We start from the raw sequence: 18,832 nt of genomic DNA on the forward strand, positions 1-18,832 counted from the left end.
GTTTTATATAAAGAATACTTTTTTTCCGAAAGGTCTCATTTTCATATTAGGTGAAAACTACACAACTTCAGTTTCATTCAAACGTAAAACCTCAAAAGTATTGTTTGTGGTTGCATAGTAGATGTTACATAATTCTCTCTCGGGCCAACTACGTGCTGTTTTACACAATGCAGGCCAAAATAGTGCTGAGTGCTGAAAAGGGTGAGGGGGGGGGGAGAAACTTCAGCTGTACTTGGTGGGGCGGAGTGTGTTGGAGAGGGTGTGTGACAGCTTAAAGCCCATGAAGTACATTCCTGGACTGTCATATTCAGTAGTCTGAGCAAGTAGTAGAAGAGAGAATAGTTCTTGAAAGTTCTTGAGAGGATAAGAAGCAGACTCTTCACCACTGATCCTGACACAGAGAAAGTAAGAATTGTTTTCTTTTTCCTTCACTGATTTTGCTCATGAGAAGTGTAAATAACAGTTTCCCTTCCCACAAAAGAGTGGGAAGCCTTTTAACCTTACTAGTTTACAGAGGGGTTCCCTTGAGAAATAGCACCATGAGAAATGGACAGCTTTCGTACTTTTGCACAATGTTCAGGCAAATAAGGAAATAGACATCCTGTTGTAGACTGAAAAGAAAAAGTGTGAAGCTGAAACTCTTGTGAACACAAGCAAAATGAATGTAATTAGTTCTCCCCAGCTATTAGTTGCCAAACAAGAGGGCTTCACATTCTGCAAAAATCAGATGATGGTGGCTGCTGTGTTGTTTGGTCAGATGATTGTAGTTAAGTTTCGTCTTTGGGCCAGCTGACCTGTTGTATGGTGGCTACTGGGCTCCACATGACCTCTGTCTTCCCTGATTATGCAGGATGCATAACCTCACTCTGTGACTCTCCTTATAGAATTTGTATTTATTTTTTTGGAGCGGGTATGCTGTGGTCTGTTAGATGAACAAAGAGAACAAAACATTAGCACACACGCCTGTGTGTGGCTGTTGCCGTTTAGGGACAACAAAACAGAACCTGATTTTGAGGCGCTTATCTCAGGGGCCAGTTGGCATTCCAATTGTGGTGCCATGCCAACACAAACTCGCTGAGAAAAGGGAGATGGAGTGGGCGCATGCGGGCAGTGTAAAGGAAAAAGTGACTTAAAGTGACTTGAATTAAAGTGATGGGTAGAGACAAATAATTCTAATTAATTCCAATCTTAAACAGGAGTCAGGAGTCATGGTAGATGCTTCAAAATTATTTAGATAGATAGATAGATAGATAGATAGATAGATAGATAGATAGATAGATAGATAGATAGATAGATAGATAGATAGATAGATAGATAGATAGATAGATAGATAGATAGATAGATAGATAGATAGATAGAAGGATGGATGGATGGATGGATGGATGGATGGATGGATGGACGGGTGGGTGGATTGGTTGGGTGGATGGATGGATAGATAGATAGATAGATAGATAGATAGATAGATAGATAGATAGATAGATAGATAGATAGATAGATAGATAGATAGATAGATAGATAGATAGATAGATAGATAGATAGATAGATAGATAGATAGATAGATAGATAGAAGGATGGATGGATGGATGGATGGATGGATGGATGGATGGATGGATGGATGGATGGATGGATGGATGGATGGATGGATGGATGGATGGATGGCTGAAAAGAGAGAGATACTCTTCACTGAATGATTGGGGGTTGGGTGAAGTTTGGACAGGCCCATAAATCCAACAAATATGGACAGACAGATGGTTAGCCATTTTGAAGAATAAATGGATGAAAAATAGTAGACAATCATATACTTTTGACAAATGATAGATAGATAGATAGATAGATAGATAGATAGATAGATAGATAGATAGATAGATAGATAGATAGATAGATAGACCCGCTGGCCTGTACTCATCTGCGAAATTACCTACATCGGGTCTAACCAGCCTCTGTGCAGAGATGTACACCGGTCACGAAAATAGAGTGCTGACTGCCATTTCTAGTTATTAGCCTGGCATGCAAATATTTGCAGTTGTTTATATCCATCCATCCATTTTCTGAACCGCTTGCTCCTCACAAGGGTCGCGGGGGTGCTGGAGCCTATCTCAGTTGGCTATGGACAGTAGGCGGGGTACACCCTGAACTGGTTGCCGGCCAATTGCAGCAGTTGCTTATAATTATCATTAAATTGTTAAAAGGTTGTTTTTTACCATTAGTAATAATGTGTTGTTGTATTTAAAAATAACTGACTAGGAAGGAAAGCAGCAAGGTTGTAGAGGATGTTTGTAGTTATGGATGGATGTCAAATTGCAAAACTGCACACACAGTTGACATGACCCATTGTTTCTATCACAATGATTATGAATGTTTGATCCAAATATTTACTGGATTTGGAAACAAGAACAACCAATTGAGCAAAATGTCATCTGACCAAGCAGGAAGTCACAGTTAAAAATGAGAGATTGCACACAGACACACGCGCACAGGCACGCAGGCAACACGGAGGCCACTTTCTCGACTTAAAGGGTGTCTGTGACTGCAGAAGCCACACCCATCCTTCTGCTCAGCTGTTCTCTGCCCTTTGAACTAATTGCCTAACTTCACCCATCACTAACTTTCCTCCAAGCCGCAGTCTTGAGTCTGTTGGATGCACACGCTAATATTTATCAAGTAACATTACATTAACTCGCTCATGTTGCGCATGACTCATTGTTAACCTTCTCTCTGGTTATCTTAAAAATAAAATACAAATAAAAAACTTGTGTTATTTTCCTTTTTCAGAATACATGCTTGTACAATTATTGCTCCAGGAATGTCACTATAGCGCTAAATATTTTTGCAATATTTTATATATGATACTTACCTGTACCTTCTTCCCAAAACCGAAAGCATTTCATCAATGTACACAGTATACTGAAAATTGGGGGTGTCCATTTTTCTGTTCACATGATCCAGTTTAAATGAACATAAAACTTGATATCCCAGTTTAAATACTGCACAATCCACACTGATTACACAGTGACAGTTTTCCTTTTATGTAAGATTCAGGTTGTGACCCTCCAACAGTGAGTGATTGTTGCATAGCACCTTTAATGGCAGATTTGTTAGCTTGTTGTGCGGAATAACTAGAAGGGTGTGTGGGGGCTGCTTTAGTGAAAATTCAATTGTAGTAAAAACTTGAATAATGATGGCATAAACCAACCACTCAATTGTTTACATAAAGCTGTGTTGCATTTCCGCTCGTGTGTTATTTCTGCTCATTACACTTCATGGGTGTTTTACAAGAACCAACAGACTCCACTGGTGCCTTAACGTTTTTACTGATCTCGATTTATTGCTGCGCATATTGGCCAATACTGGCTTTCATGATGAGTAGGAGGAAAATTAAGATTTGAGAAAGCACATGAAAGAACACAATGTCACTCCTCCCTTTGGCTTTTAATTTTAGCAAACACACTTCTTTTCACTTTGAAATGTTTGACCCTGACTTTTAAGTCACTCCCACCGTTGTGGGAGTAAAAGTGAAAGACAGTCTTATCTTCTTTTTATAGTGGTTCTGCACAATGTACACATGTAAAGCTTGCAAGGAAAAATCCCGAGGGACCAGGACAGTGCAACTGTGAAATGTAATGATTGTGGAAGAAAACGAGAAAGAAAAAAAGATTGATTTGTGATGAAAAGATGAATGAAGAGAAAGGACTATTCATATGTTAATTCGAGTGTATAATGAGGACTTTAATACAGTGGCACAAAGGAATAATTGGGTTGTTTTTCCTCTCTGGCACTGAAAATGTAAAGTGTAATTTGCTCATTCAAAGATGATGTGTTATTTGGAGGTTTATATTATATTGAAAAGAAAATTATTGAATTAAATCATATTCTTTTGTTTCAGAAATGACAGGTAGAATATTAATGATCTCCTCATCTTCCACTTTTGTTCTATAGGCTCAATAGCTATTCAATGACTTTATATTTTGACTGTCTGTCTTGACTGCAATCAATTATCGTGATGTTCTCTAAAGGATGCCGGCTGAGAGGCTGACAGTAGCACACACATCTGATGTGGGGCGCTTTCCTGGTGCGGCCCCGCCCACCAGGGTGGAGTTGTCCATTCACAAGGAAGGGGACACAAAAACAGAGGACAGTGCTTGCCGCCGCTGGTTTCGGAAAATGTGCCCCTGCTGCTGTAAATGCCAGGAAAGCACCACCTATGACGTCACGGATAAGGTGGAACTGGTAACCCCTCCCACCCCCATTCCAGAACTTGATGGGCCAAAGCCAGAAAATGGAAACTCAAAAGAAATGGAAGGTAATGTTCATTAACTTTTGGAGTTGGTGATGATTTCAAAATGCAATAATGCAGCCAAACAATGAATTTCTTTCCCACCCTTCTTCTGCAGTCATGAAGTTGTCTGTGAGCTCTGTGGATGTGCTGAGCTCCAAAACGGGAACAAACAGACAGGAGCACCACACCGACCTGTATCAGACAGAAGAGCTGATTGTCCGCAGAGGACAGACGTTCCAAATAGAGGTGCAGCTCAACAGGCCTTTTAGTGCTGACACGGACAAGCTGCATCTGGATCTGAGAACAGGTATGAGTCCACAGCGTGAAATCTCACACCCACCAAAAGACAACATATCACTATGCACATCATTAGTATGCTCATTGCCAGATTGGCAGAATTCATCTTCTTTTTTGGTCATTGCTGCAGATAGCTTTGGGGTCTCCAAACTCTGGACAGTCAGTGATTCATGTATCACCTAACAATTGAACACAAAGATTATTTTGTGTAAAGCTCTCCTCTACAAGGAAGTTATTTGGATTTGTCTCCTCACTGAAGAGTCATTGGGGACTCAATTTGTTATTTTTCTTTTGTATTTGCCGTCACCACAGCACATCATCCTTTTCCATCTTCTTCTGCCTCCTACTCTCTCGCACCAACATGTCTCTACCTTAGTATCGATCAACCTTCTCCAGTCTTCCTCTAGCTCTCTTGCCTGGCTGCTCGATTCTCGTCATCCTTCTACTCAATATCTCTGGATGTCTACAAAACATGTCTGTTCTCTCTAAACCAAATCATGTCCCAATCATCTAACCTTGGTTGTCCCTCTGATGAGCTCATTTGTAAAACCGATCCAATCTGTTCACTCCTAAAGAGCGTTTGGGAATTTGGCAGACGGCTCTGCGGCATGTCTGGCGTTCCATTTGAGCAAAGGCATTTTCTTTTACACGCCCTTGGAAAACCGAATAATTTGGTGGCTGAAGTAAAAGTAGGCTAATTTTACGTTTTAGTGCAGGTGGTGTAAAGGTGATTTGAGTGAATTCGAGCAAGGTGCAGGCACACAGATTCTGAGCTCCGCAGACGTGTGTGGTGGATGTCATCGTATTTCACTCATTAATATGACAACAACGTGCATCCAACCCTCTGAATCACTGTAGATATCAATTCATTGAACATATTATTGTTGTTGTTGTTGTTGTTGTTGTTGTTAACTTGTGTTAAAATCACCCCCTGGCCATAGCTACGGGGGTTGTTAGGGGTCATGGTCATACTCAGACAGGCATGCTATGTGTGAAGATGTTCTCCAAGTGGACACTTCACAGCAGTGATGTATCTTCTGCCTGTAGCCTTCCCTCTCCCCCACTTGCGTTTGCACACATACAATCTGTCTTCCTTTGGCTAATTTCTCTTCTTTTCAGCACGTCTCCACCTTTCTAAATGTTCCTCTACCTTGTCCATGTTTTCACTGGAGATCATGATGTCATATACAAACATCATAGTCCACATAGTTCCTAGTCAATAATATTTATCAATATTGGGGCGAGTAGGGGGGGGGGGATCTGATATCTGATCCCTGATGCAATCCTCCACCTACCTTAAACTCCTCTTTCACACCAACATCACACATCGCAAATGATACAATATTCTTTCATTCAGAAGTACCCTTTCAGTTCCAAAAACGAAAAAAATAAACAAGTTAAACCAAACAGTCCCCATTCTGTTGCTAAATTAGCCCCCAGTCTTTAGGAAAGACTTTCTCCAACAGGGATGACCAACCTCTTCAAACTTCTTCAGCACCGATTAATACCAACAGCTACCATGATACGCACTTTTGAATTAACAAATGTGTTCAAATGAACTTTAATAATGTTATTGTGCTTTTATTAGTAAATAATGGTAGTCATTTATGTAAAGATATTTATGATATTGATTCTGCACAATACTTATACAATATGTAACAATTATTTCTATAAATCTCTGCCAATGTTTATATATTCAAATGATCACTTTGAAAACATTCCTATAAAATCACAAATTCACAATGTCGCATCACTAGTGTTCTATTTTTAGAGCAGTTGTGGGCTACACATGTGGACCTTCGGGGCTATTTTGTTACAGAGGGCACCACATTGGTGACCTCTGTTCTACAAGAGTTGTGAGAATTTCATTTTTCCATTCATGCAGAAGAACATTTGTTAGGTCAGAGTTCACTAATGTTGGATGGGAGGGCCTGACTGGCGACCTTGAAGCAGTCTGCGAGGTCGAGACTGAGACATTTTGTTCCCCCGCACGTTCTCATTCTGCGCCTATGATGTGAGATGCAACAAATAAATGTGCTCTGTCAGTTTGTGATGTGGTCTTAAAGGGTCAAATTAAATTTTACTTAGGATAGTAGGATAGTATATTGAGTCATTCACCCTTCTGCAGCTAACAGTCGGAGCCTCAGAAGAACAAGAGGGACTAATCATGATAAAAATATTCATAGGAAAAATATACATATTTTAGTCTGTGATTTTATGTCAAGCAATTCAATGCCTGCCAAAGCAAAGGGTGCCGAGACCTCACAATTTTTGGATCCCATCCAGAGTCTTAACAGCTTCCAGACCTCAGGATACCAGACACCTCCCTAAGGTATTTTCAGTCTGTATACTGTAATGATCAATCATACTCTCTGGAATAATGTCTATTACATCACAACAGAAAAATTGGGAAATTCACACCCATCTCAGCTGCGTAATTTTGAGAAAATCCTCATTAGCGCAACTTTCGATGTGTCATCTGATGAGAAAGGACTTTCTCATGCTGTTCGTTGCCCAATTTATAATCTGGTTTCAGTCAGAGATGAAGCAATAGGAATAAAAAAGATTTGTTAAATTGATTTTTTTGTTGTCAGTAGTGTTCTGCAATGGAAGAGGAAGGGTGGTGGGGTCTTGTCAAGTCTCGGGTGGAGAACAATGGATTCTTGATAAAACTCTATCCCCACCTAACCAAATCACAGATAAAAGTCCAGCAGAGTTCTACAAACTAAACAGCGCAGAAGAAAGTCTCTACTAAATATTATTTGACAGAACTGCTATTTATTGAATGTCAATCATTACGTGAGTGATGTGGAGAAATTCCTTTGCTCATGATAAAAAAAAATATTGTAATTGTTATAGAGTTTAGTCTTCGTGTAATCCATAATGTCCTGCGAAAGAGCACACCATCGAGTGTTTGTTGTAAAATTTGTGTCAGTGGACTTTTAGACCAGAAATTGTGTTTGCTCACCCACCAAGGGAGCACAAAGACCTACTGTGGTTTGAGCAAGTTTACTCTGTGGCCAGCATATCTTCGCAAGGCAGTTATTTGGACTGCTGCTGTTATCTCACTTCAGTAAATCAAGATTTTCAACATTAGACGTCAACAATTGTGTGTTATAAAAATGTCAGGTAATTCTAATTTTAAAAAGCAATTAATATAACAAGATCAGCATTTTTAAGTGTTCTGTACTGAAGGTTCAGTGAAATTTTATTTCACATGCAATCAAATATACCATAATTCTGATAAAACAAAATATTTTATGTTGGTAGTTAATGAGAAGCCAGAAACTGAATGTATTCTGGGAAATTCACTTTCTAACGCACTTTGAATTTTTTCCAAGAGTTCCGATAAGTACATTGAAATCATGAGTTCAACTTATGTCCAAAACTGGATGACCTCCAGATAAACTGAACTTCAAACGCATTACATTTGGAGCTGTTTGTTCACTGTTGGAAAGAGAAACCAGTTCCAACCTTGAGGAGGAAGAAAATAATGTGAAGACATTTTGTGTCACGCTTGGTGGTTGCGGAGTGAATGTGGAGGAAGGACCCAATGGCGGAGACACATGACTGAGGGAGGAACGTGAGGATTTTATTTTCAACAATCAAGAAACAAGAGGAACATGAGGGGACTGTTGCCAAGACTGTGATGAGGTGGGGGCGGACTAGGATGGACGTGGACTTACTCGGCTGGGAAGACGTGGAGCGAGAAACGACGTGGGGAAACTTGACTGTGGCGGCGAGAACAGAACTGATGACAGGACAGGACAGGACAGGACAGGACAGGACAGGACCAAATGGGACACAATCTCAGACCAGGCCAGACCAGACCACAAGGCAACCTAATAGGGTACACACCACAGACTAAATACACCACACTAACGAGACACCAACAAGACACACCTGGGGAACACAGCAGGCAGAGGACACTAATTGGTAACGCATACGTGGAGGGGAGACACACACAGGTGGATGAGGTAAACTATGACGAGACAAGAGGATACAAACGATATAAACACCCCAAAACTAAACGAAAACCTACCCCCACCCCCCCCCTCCAAAAAAAAAAAAAAAAAACGGAAAGATACCATTTTGCAAGTAGTAGACATATATTTCCCAGTATTTTTGATGAAAATCTGAGCAATTGCAACACATCATTTATTTGTAGTGTTTTGTAGAAGTTTTAACTTTTTGAATACTCTGATTCAATTTGCCTGACATACTGTATATTGCTTGTATTGTAGGTCCACTACCACTGGTATCCAAAGGGACCCATGTCATCATCCCACTAGTTGATACCTTGGACAAAAAACGGTGGGGGGCTAAGATTGAAGAGCAGAATGACAACAAGGTTAAGTTGTCTATCAACTCTACAGCCAACGCTGTGATTGGTCTTTATGGTCTGACCGTCACAACTAGCAACCTGAAAAATGAAACTCCAAATGCTTACACCTCCAACAAGAACATCATCATGATCTTCAACCCCTGGTGTGCAGGTAAGATGGTGAAAATAATGAAAGTCTTTTCATTTTCACTTCCCTTGACTGGCTAGAAAATTGCATAAAACACCGCCTGCGAGTCCACATAGTTCAGCAGCAGATGACGACCTGTCTGTCCTCTACCCTACTGAACTGTATTTCCTCCCTCTTAAATAAGCCTCCCCCACCCATTTTGCCACATCTGTTGGCCTGAACTTCAGGCAAACTTTCACCTCAGAGCCCTGACACAGCCCAATCCTCCTGTGTGTGTCTGTTCCAACTTAAATTTCAGAAATATGCACTAAAGATTGAAAAACAAGGCTCACAGCTGCAGGATAAATTCCTCCTACAAGATATCAAGGCTCGTTTTACTCCACCCTCCTCACCCCCTCCTCTCCCAATCACACAACTTCCCCTCTTTCTCTTAGCTGTCCCTCATGACCGAAACCTCTTCCTTCCACTTTGTGCCATAAACATCTTAATTTTACTGTGTCTGGCTGTATCTTTGCTATGCTATTTCCCGCCCATTGTAGCAACAATAAGAGATGTGATTGAGGGGTTTAAAAAAAAAAAAAAGTCACATGTGCAGGACAAACACCCAACTCTGCCCCAGCAGCACTGGGGCCCGTTGGTGAACCATTTCCTGGCCCTATTGAAATTCTTCCATTTTTAGTGAAAAGAAATATTCTTGTCAGTTGTGGTGAGGTGAGAGGTGAGTAGGCTTTCTTAAGCAGGACCTCTTTCACAGAAAGGGAGGAAGCAAAAACTAATGCTACTACTAATATTACTACGACTAAAAAGTAATAATAATAAAAGAATAATAACAATAATAATAATAAGTTACACTCTCAAGTAAATGTAAGCATTTTAATTTGTGGTTTCTTTCAGAGGACGCAGTATTCCTGGATGATGAAGAGGAGAGGAAGGAGTACATATTAAATGACATTGGAAGAATTTATTATGGAACTGAGAAGCAAATTGGATCTCGCACGTGGAACTTTGGTCAGGTAGAGACTCGACAATACAATGTCCTGTTTGAGTATTTTTCTCGTATTTCAAATGACCAAATCCTGTGAAAATAGAAATGACAATCTGTCTGTTTTGTACCATCCTTCTCTTTTTCATGTAGGTGGCCAGCATGTTTTTTTTTAACTCCTAAAAAAGAAAATATTGCTGTAACTGAGACATGTTACAAATGGTTCAGATGAATTATCTTCCACATGCTTTGACGACACAAAAAAATCTAGTTGGTTGGGGTTTCCTGAAATGTTGTGGCAATATGGACACAGCAATCTAAAGCCACAACATGTACCTAATCAAGTACATTACAATAAGACTTACGAAGACAATAATGCACCCTCTTGAAAGATTAACAATGTCAAATTGTAACAGTTGGTATGGATATGCTTTGCACTTTGCCAAGGTACCTAATGCAGTGCCTTGTTGCACTTTTGTAGATTTAATAACTTGAACTACAACTTTAACAACTTTTTTAACTTTGGAATAATCACTACACTGTTGTCATCTGTGAGAAAGATAGCACAATTCTATTGACTTTTCGTCCATAATTTTAATATTAATTAAAAACATCGCAAAACAATATTGTGTCTCTTTTTGCTGCAGTTTCAAGAAGGAATCTTGGAAACATGTTTATTTGTTCTGGAGAAAAGTGACATGCCGCCATCTGGTCGAGGGGATCCTGTTAATGTTGTCAGGGTCATATCAGCCATGGTAAGTGATTTAAAAACAACAGTCGACCAAAGTGGTGTACACAAATCAAGAAAAAGACACACAATAGGCAACAGCACGAGAATTAGAAAAAAAATAAAATAATGAAATAATAAAAGGCACAGAAAATTAAACATAAAAATTAAAGTGAGTAAAAACAATCGAATATTTAAACAGTAAAAGGTACAAAATATAAAAATCATCAGAGTAACAAAGTCAACTCTTAAGTCGGGTTAAACGGCAGTGAGAATAAATGAGTTTTTAGCAAGACTTAAAAATAGGAAGTGAAGGAGCCCGATTACCTCTCAACTTACTATTTGTTTTAGGAACAACCAGAAGAGTCTGTCCCGCCGAACTCAGAGTACGAGGCGGGCAGTATGTCACCAGCAGATCAGCCAAGTCCTGAGGTGCCAAACATTGAAGACATTTAATTAAAAACAACCATGAGAATTTTAAAATCAATATACGAAGGTGCACAGGCAGCCAGTGAAGGGAACGGAGGATTGGAGGAATATGATGAAATTTACGTTATCCGGTTAAAAGGCAAGCAGCTGCAGCCGATTTTACTCATAGACACAAACAGTACTTGTATAGAGGAAATATTGTTAACATTCACAACTATCATTGGACTTCGCTTAGATCTCACTGTATCACATGTCGATCAGCATAGGAAATATCTGTGTATTTTGAGTACAGTACATGATTTTTTTTTATTTATTTATTTTTTTTCCCCAGATAAATGCCGTAGATGATAATGGGGTTCTAATTGGAAATTGGTCTGGGAATTACTCTGATGGAGTGTCTCCTGCTGCATGGAGCAGCAGTGTGGAGATTCTAAGAAAATACCACTCCTCCAATGGAATGCCTGTTTCATACGGCCAATGTTGGGTCTTCTCTGGAGTCACAACATCAGGTGAGTGTGTGAACAAATAGAAGGGAAAGTGTGAAGAAATTTTTCATATATGATGACAGGATTGAGCTCAGCAGTGCCAGATTTTTTTTTATTTTTTATTTTTTATTTTTTTTTATTTTTTTAGTAGGTGAGTAAAGATACAAAGGGGCAATTTTCTTTCCCAGTAAATTGCATTTCCATATGAAGTATAGTGAAGGAATCTTCAAATATTATTCCTTTAAATAATATACAAAATGTTGAAAAAAAATTTATAGTATATATAATTTAGAGGGCAAGTGTTGGTAAAATGCATAATGGTGTAAGGGATGTGGTACCAACAAATCCACCTTGTGAAAACTCTCACCCTCTGACAAATGTTACATTTCTTCTCTAAATGCACGACCATATATTCCTATTATTTTATATGGTGCGATTTCTATTCAGGGTTTCCAACTCCCCTGTTCTTTGGGCCCTTACTTTCAAGTGTCAAGTTCATGAATTTCCACAATCACAGTGTTCTGTCTGCCAGGCCTGTTCCATTCAATCAGAATGTAAACCACCCTGTGCGTGTGATTGCACATGCTAGACAGCTGACCGAAGCACTGATAGCGCATAACTCATTTACACCCCAAATACTTCACACTGACATTCCTGTCATACCTTCTACTTTGGGCACTCATACAGCAACATATGTCACTTTTATTCCAGCACCAGCATAGTAAAACGCAGTACAATCATGCAAACGCCACCGCGGTAGAAATCAGCATATTTTGCTCAGTGCTCACACAACTGGACTTATGATTCTTGTGATGTATGTTTGCAGTCCTCCGTTGTCTTGGCATACCTGCTCGCAGCGTGACCAACTTCCAGTCCGCTCACGACACTGATGTGTCGCTCACAACAGATGTATATTTTGATGAGGAAATGGAGCCCATTGACTACCTCAATAGTGATTCAGTCTGGTAAGTTATGTAGTGTGTTAAGTGACATGCTGGGTCAACTTGCTCGGCAAAATGGCTTGTTGCAATGTCCATACCAGAGTCAATGTATATGCTAAACGACATTCTCCTTGCCCTTGAGGCAGGCAGTTGTCATTCTCCTTCAATTTTCTGCTCTTAGTATTCATGAAAATTTTCATCTCTCAATAAGAAGGGAACCCATCATGTTGAAAATTAGTATTATTTCTGAGTTAACTCAAAATGTGTTTTCTTGTATAGAGCTGATAAGCTAAGTCTGTTTATGAACTGTAATTGCAATATAACTTGAATGCAATATTGTAGTTTAATTCATTCTTAAAGCTGTTTCACTCAGGTGCGGTTTAAATCTGTGCAGGGGCAGGCTAGACTAAGTTTTGGTATTTTAGCAGACCCATGCAAATCAGTACAGTGTGATACATTTTAAAATGTTTGTTTTGCCTTGTTGCGAATGTGAACACAGCTGACTTGTTTCACCACCAAATGAAATGGCTTCTCTCATTCTCTCTAAATGTGTGTTGATAGTACTTGATATGACAGAAGACACTGATTTGCTTGAGCTATATATAGATTTTCCATGTGAAAGTCTGTCTGTCTGTCTATCTATCTATCTATCTATCTATCTATCTATCTATCTATCTATCTATCTATCTATCAACTGGCTGATTTGTTTTGTCTACACAAGTTATCTCGTCTCATGCGACTTTAAACAGAAACATACATTCACAGTCGCTGTCACTGTCTATGATTGACAGATGATTGATCCAGTGTGTGACTCCATCTTGATATGCAGGAATTTCCATGTCTGGAATGATTGCTGGATGGCCAGGCCAGACTTGCCCCACGGTCATGGGGGCTGGCAAGCTGTTGACTCCACCCCCCAGGAGACGAGCCAGGGGACCTTCCGCTGCGGCCCCGCCTCTGTCGCCGCCATCCGCTCTGGCCAGGTCTACCTCAAACATGACACACCTTTTGTCTTTGCGGAGGTGAGCTATACTTCATTATGTCCTCGCTTTCTATATACTTGGTCAGCTCTTTAAAAGGCAAGTGAACCCTGCTTGCTGTTGTTGGAATGTTCCTTTATTAGGTCAACAGTGACAAGATCTACTGGCAAAGAAATCTGGATGGAACATTCAGCCAGATCCACAGTGAGAAGAAGGTTGTTGGCCACTCCATCAGCACAAAAGCAGTTGGATCCGATGAGCGAGCTGACATAACTCATCTGTACAAACATCAGGAAGGTACCGGTGTCTGTTTTATATTTCAAATCATGCTTTGCCCCTGCAGTGGTGTTCATTGCAGGTGAGTACAGCATTATAATGTGTCATTATTAACTTCGACTGATCAATATTAATATCACTCTATAAACCCCTGACTCGTTCTCTTCCCATTTGTTCCAGGTTCGGACGAGGAGCGTATCGCCGTCGAGACCGCTAGTCGTTTTGGCAGCAAGCCAGATGTGTACTCCACACCCATGGCCGAAGATGTCAGCGTGGAAGTTAAAATGGAGGGAGAGGGGCCCAGGATGGGAGCCGACGCCCAGCTGAGCATCGTGGTGAAGAACCTGAGCTCTCAGCCCCGCAGAACAACGCTGCACAGCCAGGTGGCTGTCATGTACTACACTGGTGTTGTCAAGGGCACCATCAAGAAGGAGCAGTTGCCAGTGGAGCTTTTGCCCAATGAAGGTGCGTATGGTGTCGTGGTCTAGAACGTGGGTTCAGTTACCAAGCAGTGATGGTGTGAATATGAATGTGAGTGTGATTGATTGTTTGTCTATACATGCCCAAATGATTGACTGGTGATCAGTCCAGTGTATAGTTTCGTCAGAAGTCAACTGGGATTGGCTCCAGCTCCATGTCAACATGGATGGATGGATGGATGGATGGATTGATTGATAATTTATACATTTTGACAAGGCGAGGTAAGGTAGGACTCAGACGCAGGAGTAAGGTAGGCCACCAAGGCAACAGGTTTATTTCCGGCCAACAGCTGTCTCCTCTCAAACTGAGAGGAGAACGGGGAGTCAAAAAAGTGGAGAACTAAAAGCGCTCCACTAGGGAGGAAAAAACAGGCAAAAGGTACTGGGGACAACGAAAAGCGCTCCGCTAGGGAGGAAAAAGGGCACAAGGCAAAAGGGGTAACAAAAGGCGCTCCACTGGGGAGGAAAAAGCACAAAAACAAGGCAAAAAGACAAGGCACCGTGAACAAGGTCATGAGGACTGTGGGATGCTTCCATGCACTGAACTGTGACACTTCGGCACTGAGGGGAGAATGCAGCTGGCTTTTATTGTGAGTCTTGATTGGTGGCAGGTGTTAGTAATCATGGGCGGGGACCGGTAATTATGGAGAGGCAGGAAGGGAAAGTGACCTGGGGTGAGAGGAGAGTTAGGATTTTCAAAATAACACGGGAAACATGGACACAAAAATAAAAGCCTGGACCGTCACGCCGGTGGCGGCGTGACACATTTGCACCTTTTGTAAATTTTAAAATACTGTAACTAATTTAATAAATTTTGTTTCATCCAAAAGTAACTTGCTTAATTAGCGTTTCAAAGAATGTTATTTGTCTTAATGTTTTATTATTTTTTTTTTTTATTAAACCATTTTCTTGTTTTGTACCAAAAAAAAAAAAAAAAAAAAGATCTCCCTACTGCATAGTGCACAAGCTGCCCTCCAACTTCAAGTTTTTGCCAACATAAATAACTAAATATGTTATTATAAATATATATTATAAATTCTGTTGGGTCCAAAAGGAACTTACATAATTATCGTATTTCTATTTTTTTTTTAAATTGGTCTTAATATTTTTTAAATGTGTAAACAGTTTCTTGTTTTGTACCAAAAAATAAATAAATAAATGATGGTCCTACTGCACAATGCACAAGCTTCACTCCAACTTTAAGTTTTTGCCAACATAAATAAATAAATAAATAAATAAATAAATTCTGTTTGGTCCAAAAGGAACTTACATAGTGTAATTATAGTATTTCTATTTTTTAAATTGGTCTTAATATTTTTTTAAATAGTATAAATAGATTCTTGTTTTGTGCCAAAAAATAAATGATCATCCTACTGCACAGTGCACAAGCTGCACTCCAACTTTTAAGTTTTTTTCCTAAATAAATAAATAAATAAATAAATAAATTCTGTTTGGTCCAAAAGGAACTTACATGGTGTAATTATCCATCCATCCATCCATCCATTTTCTTGACCGCTTATTCCTCACAAGGGTCGCGGGGGCTGCTGGTGCCTATCTCAGCTGGCTCTGGGCAGTAGGCGGGGGACACCCTGGACTGGTTGCCAACCAATCGCAGGGCACACAGAGACGAACAACCATCCACACTCACACGCACACCTAGGGACAATTCGGAGCGCCCAATTAACCTGCCATGCATGTCTTTGGAATGTGGGAGGAGACCGGAGTACCCGGAGAAGACCCACGCGGGCACGGGGAGAACATGCAAACTCCACCCAGGAAGGTTCGAGCCTGGACTCGAACCGGAGACCTCAGAACTGGGAAGCGGACGTGCTAACCACTCGACTACCGTGCCGCCCTGGTGTAATTATAGTGTTTCTATTTTTTTTAAATTGGTCTTAATATTTTTAAATGCTTAAACATTTTCTTGTTTTATACCAAAAATAAATAATCATTTGAATAATCATGATTTCAATTACTGACAAAATAATCTTAATTATTATTTTTTCAGTAGTAGCGTGGTTGCAGCTTGTACAGATGTAGAACTGCACAGCATCATTCCAAGGGATATGTATACAACCCTTTTTTGAATATCTTTATTGATTGTGTAAGTGGACCTGATGAACTGCAAAGTGAGTTTATTTTATTGCCGTAATGCAATCTTTCATCTACAAAAGAGCTTAGCATCCACAGTCAGAATGTCGCACCAAAGCCTGAAAGTCACCTCTGCCGCCAAGAGGATTTCACATTAGTGTTACGATTTGCGTGCGTATATGTGAGAAAAGATGTTCTCGAAGAGGATTGGTGAGACGATTGTTCAATTCCTGGCAGTGGTAACATCTTCAAGAACAATAGAGAATGCAGGAGAAAGCACCGCTGTATGTACAGTGCATATGCTCCAAGGGTCCGATTAATGTGGATGTTTTCTATAAGTCGTTCCTCTGTCTATCCACAGAAAAGATCATTGAGTGGATTTTGCCTTATCAACAATACCAGAACCAGCTGGTGGATCAGGCCGCACTGATGCTGACATTGTCCGGAAGAGTCGATGAAACCAAGCAGGTGTTAGCCAACCAGACCTGCTTCAGGCTCCTTACACCTGATCTCAACATCACGGTAGGCTTTTTACTCAACGTCATGATCATATTATCAGATTTGCTTCCATAAATGCATATAAATTCTCAATTCATGCTTGGAAGCCTTTGGGGAAAGCAGTGGTCGGCAAAGAAATGGCAGCCAAGATCACGTTCACCAACCCGCTGCCAAGAATGCTGAAGGGCGTTGTCTTCAGAGTGGAAGGACTGGGCCTGCAGAAAGGCCACGAAGTCTTTGTAGGGTACGACTCCTTATGTAGTTCCAACATGTACTTCCTGCCATCAATCCTTTTACTTGCTGGTTGACTTTGCTGTTCATATTATGTCTTAGTGATGTCAGCGGTCAGTCCACCGTGACACTGACTGAACACTTCATCCCGACTCAACCCGGGCCCAGGAAACTGGTGGCATCTCTCGACTGCAAACAGCTGACACAAGTGCACGGAGTGGCGGACATCGTTGTGCTTGAACAATGAGCGGCAGCTAGCTGCTTCACCTCTTGTCATATTCTTCACTGACGCCTATAAAATATTAAGTCAATACAAAGTATTCTGTGATATTATGTAGGAATTTGCCTTTTGTGCTGCATTTATCAGTCAGCCAGTCACTTTTTTTTTTTTTTGCTTTAAAAACACCATACAGTGTTAATTTTAATGAACTTATAGCACGACTTTTTAAAATCAGTATTTTTATTATGAAGGCATACAGTATATATTTTTAGCACTGAGAAAAACATCACTGAACATGTTTGTTTCGTAATGATTTCATACTGTATGTGTGCAACTTACATAATAATGTGAAAAGTGTCAAACAAAGTGAATCTCACAATGGCCTACTTGAAGGTAGCATGGAAAGTTTGGATGCATTGTAATTTCCCAAAGTTTACATTGTTTTAGTTACATAAATCGCAAATGCAGGAAAAGCGGGCAATTTAGTCGTGTGCTTCATTTCATAAAAGATATGATTGCCCATATAATTATGTTCAAAAAGGGAAAAATGGAAAATGTCATCACTGTGTGACCACACAGTGACTTCAGTATATCAGACACTGTTCTTTAGGAGCCGTTTCCTTGTCTTTTGCTTCTTTCAGTATTGTATTTATGTGTAACAATGACGAAAACACACTACTGCATCATACTGTGTCATGTTGATAAGTGGACTCATCAAGTAGTCTTTTGAGAATGGAAAACACTGACCTTTGTTGAGCTTACCTGTTTTGTTATGACAGTATTATTTAACATTGCAGGAATCAGGCTAAAATGTGAAGGAAATGGTTTCAGTATCATTTTGCTATTTATTTATTTTTTAATATGGCCTTCTAAGATGATAATAAAACTATACCTGAACACTAAAATGTTGAATTGAGTTCTTTCACTCATTATCCAGCAAACATTCACAGATGTGTAAGTGAGAGAGGATAGCATGACTTCAGTTAGAAACAATCCAGTGATAAATCTCTTTACTATATAACACCACATGACAATAGATACAATTTCAGGCAAGCCTGTTCTATCTGCCTTGCAAGTACTAAAGTAAGAAAGTACTACAAAAAAAATGAGTACATTAAGTAGGCCTACAATACAGCATGGAAAGTTTCCATTGGTGTCAGTGAGGACAATTCAAAAACAAATAAAGGTTATTTTATAATTTGATGTAGGTTATCAGGCTGTCTTGGAGGAAATATTAGATGGCTGAAACAGTTATCTCTACATAGAATCTGGATTACCCATCAGCTATTCTGTGCACAGTGTTCACACTGGCGATCGAGTTCGATGTTTGAGAGCAATTGCATGAAGAGTCTTAGTCCTTTAACTCACAGTAAATCAAAAGATGACAGAAACTCATATCTCAAACTGTAAAGTATTTCAACTACGATTATTGAATAGTTCATAAAGGT

General features: G+C 39.9%; 1 protein-coding gene across 1 annotated transcript; it reads left to right on the top strand.

Moving 5' to 3' along the window:
* Positions 1-269: 269 nt before the first annotated feature.
* On the top strand, positions 270-18,281 carry tgm1l1 (transglutaminase 1 like 1). Its single transcript, XM_077537556.1, has 14 exons — positions 270-405; positions 4,014-4,300; positions 4,392-4,583; positions 8,818-9,069; positions 9,940-10,058; positions 10,675-10,782; positions 11,515-11,692; positions 12,495-12,633; positions 13,439-13,631; positions 13,733-13,886; positions 14,046-14,330; positions 16,797-16,957; positions 17,041-17,177; positions 17,267-18,281. Exons 2-14 carry the CDS (start codon positions 4,015-4,017, stop codon positions 17,409-17,411), a joined length of 2,349 nt encoding a protein of 782 aa, XP_077393682.1. The 5' UTR covers positions 270-405; position 4,014; the 3' UTR covers positions 17,412-18,281.
* The last annotated feature ends 551 nt before the right edge of the window (positions 18,282-18,832 follow it).

This window comes from Festucalex cinctus, chromosome 1 (genome assembly GCF_051991245.1).
Source record: "Festucalex cinctus isolate MCC-2025b chromosome 1, RoL_Fcin_1.0, whole genome shotgun sequence".
In the NCBI taxonomy this organism is placed as follows: domain Eukaryota; kingdom Metazoa; phylum Chordata; class Actinopteri; order Syngnathiformes; family Syngnathidae; genus Festucalex; species Festucalex cinctus.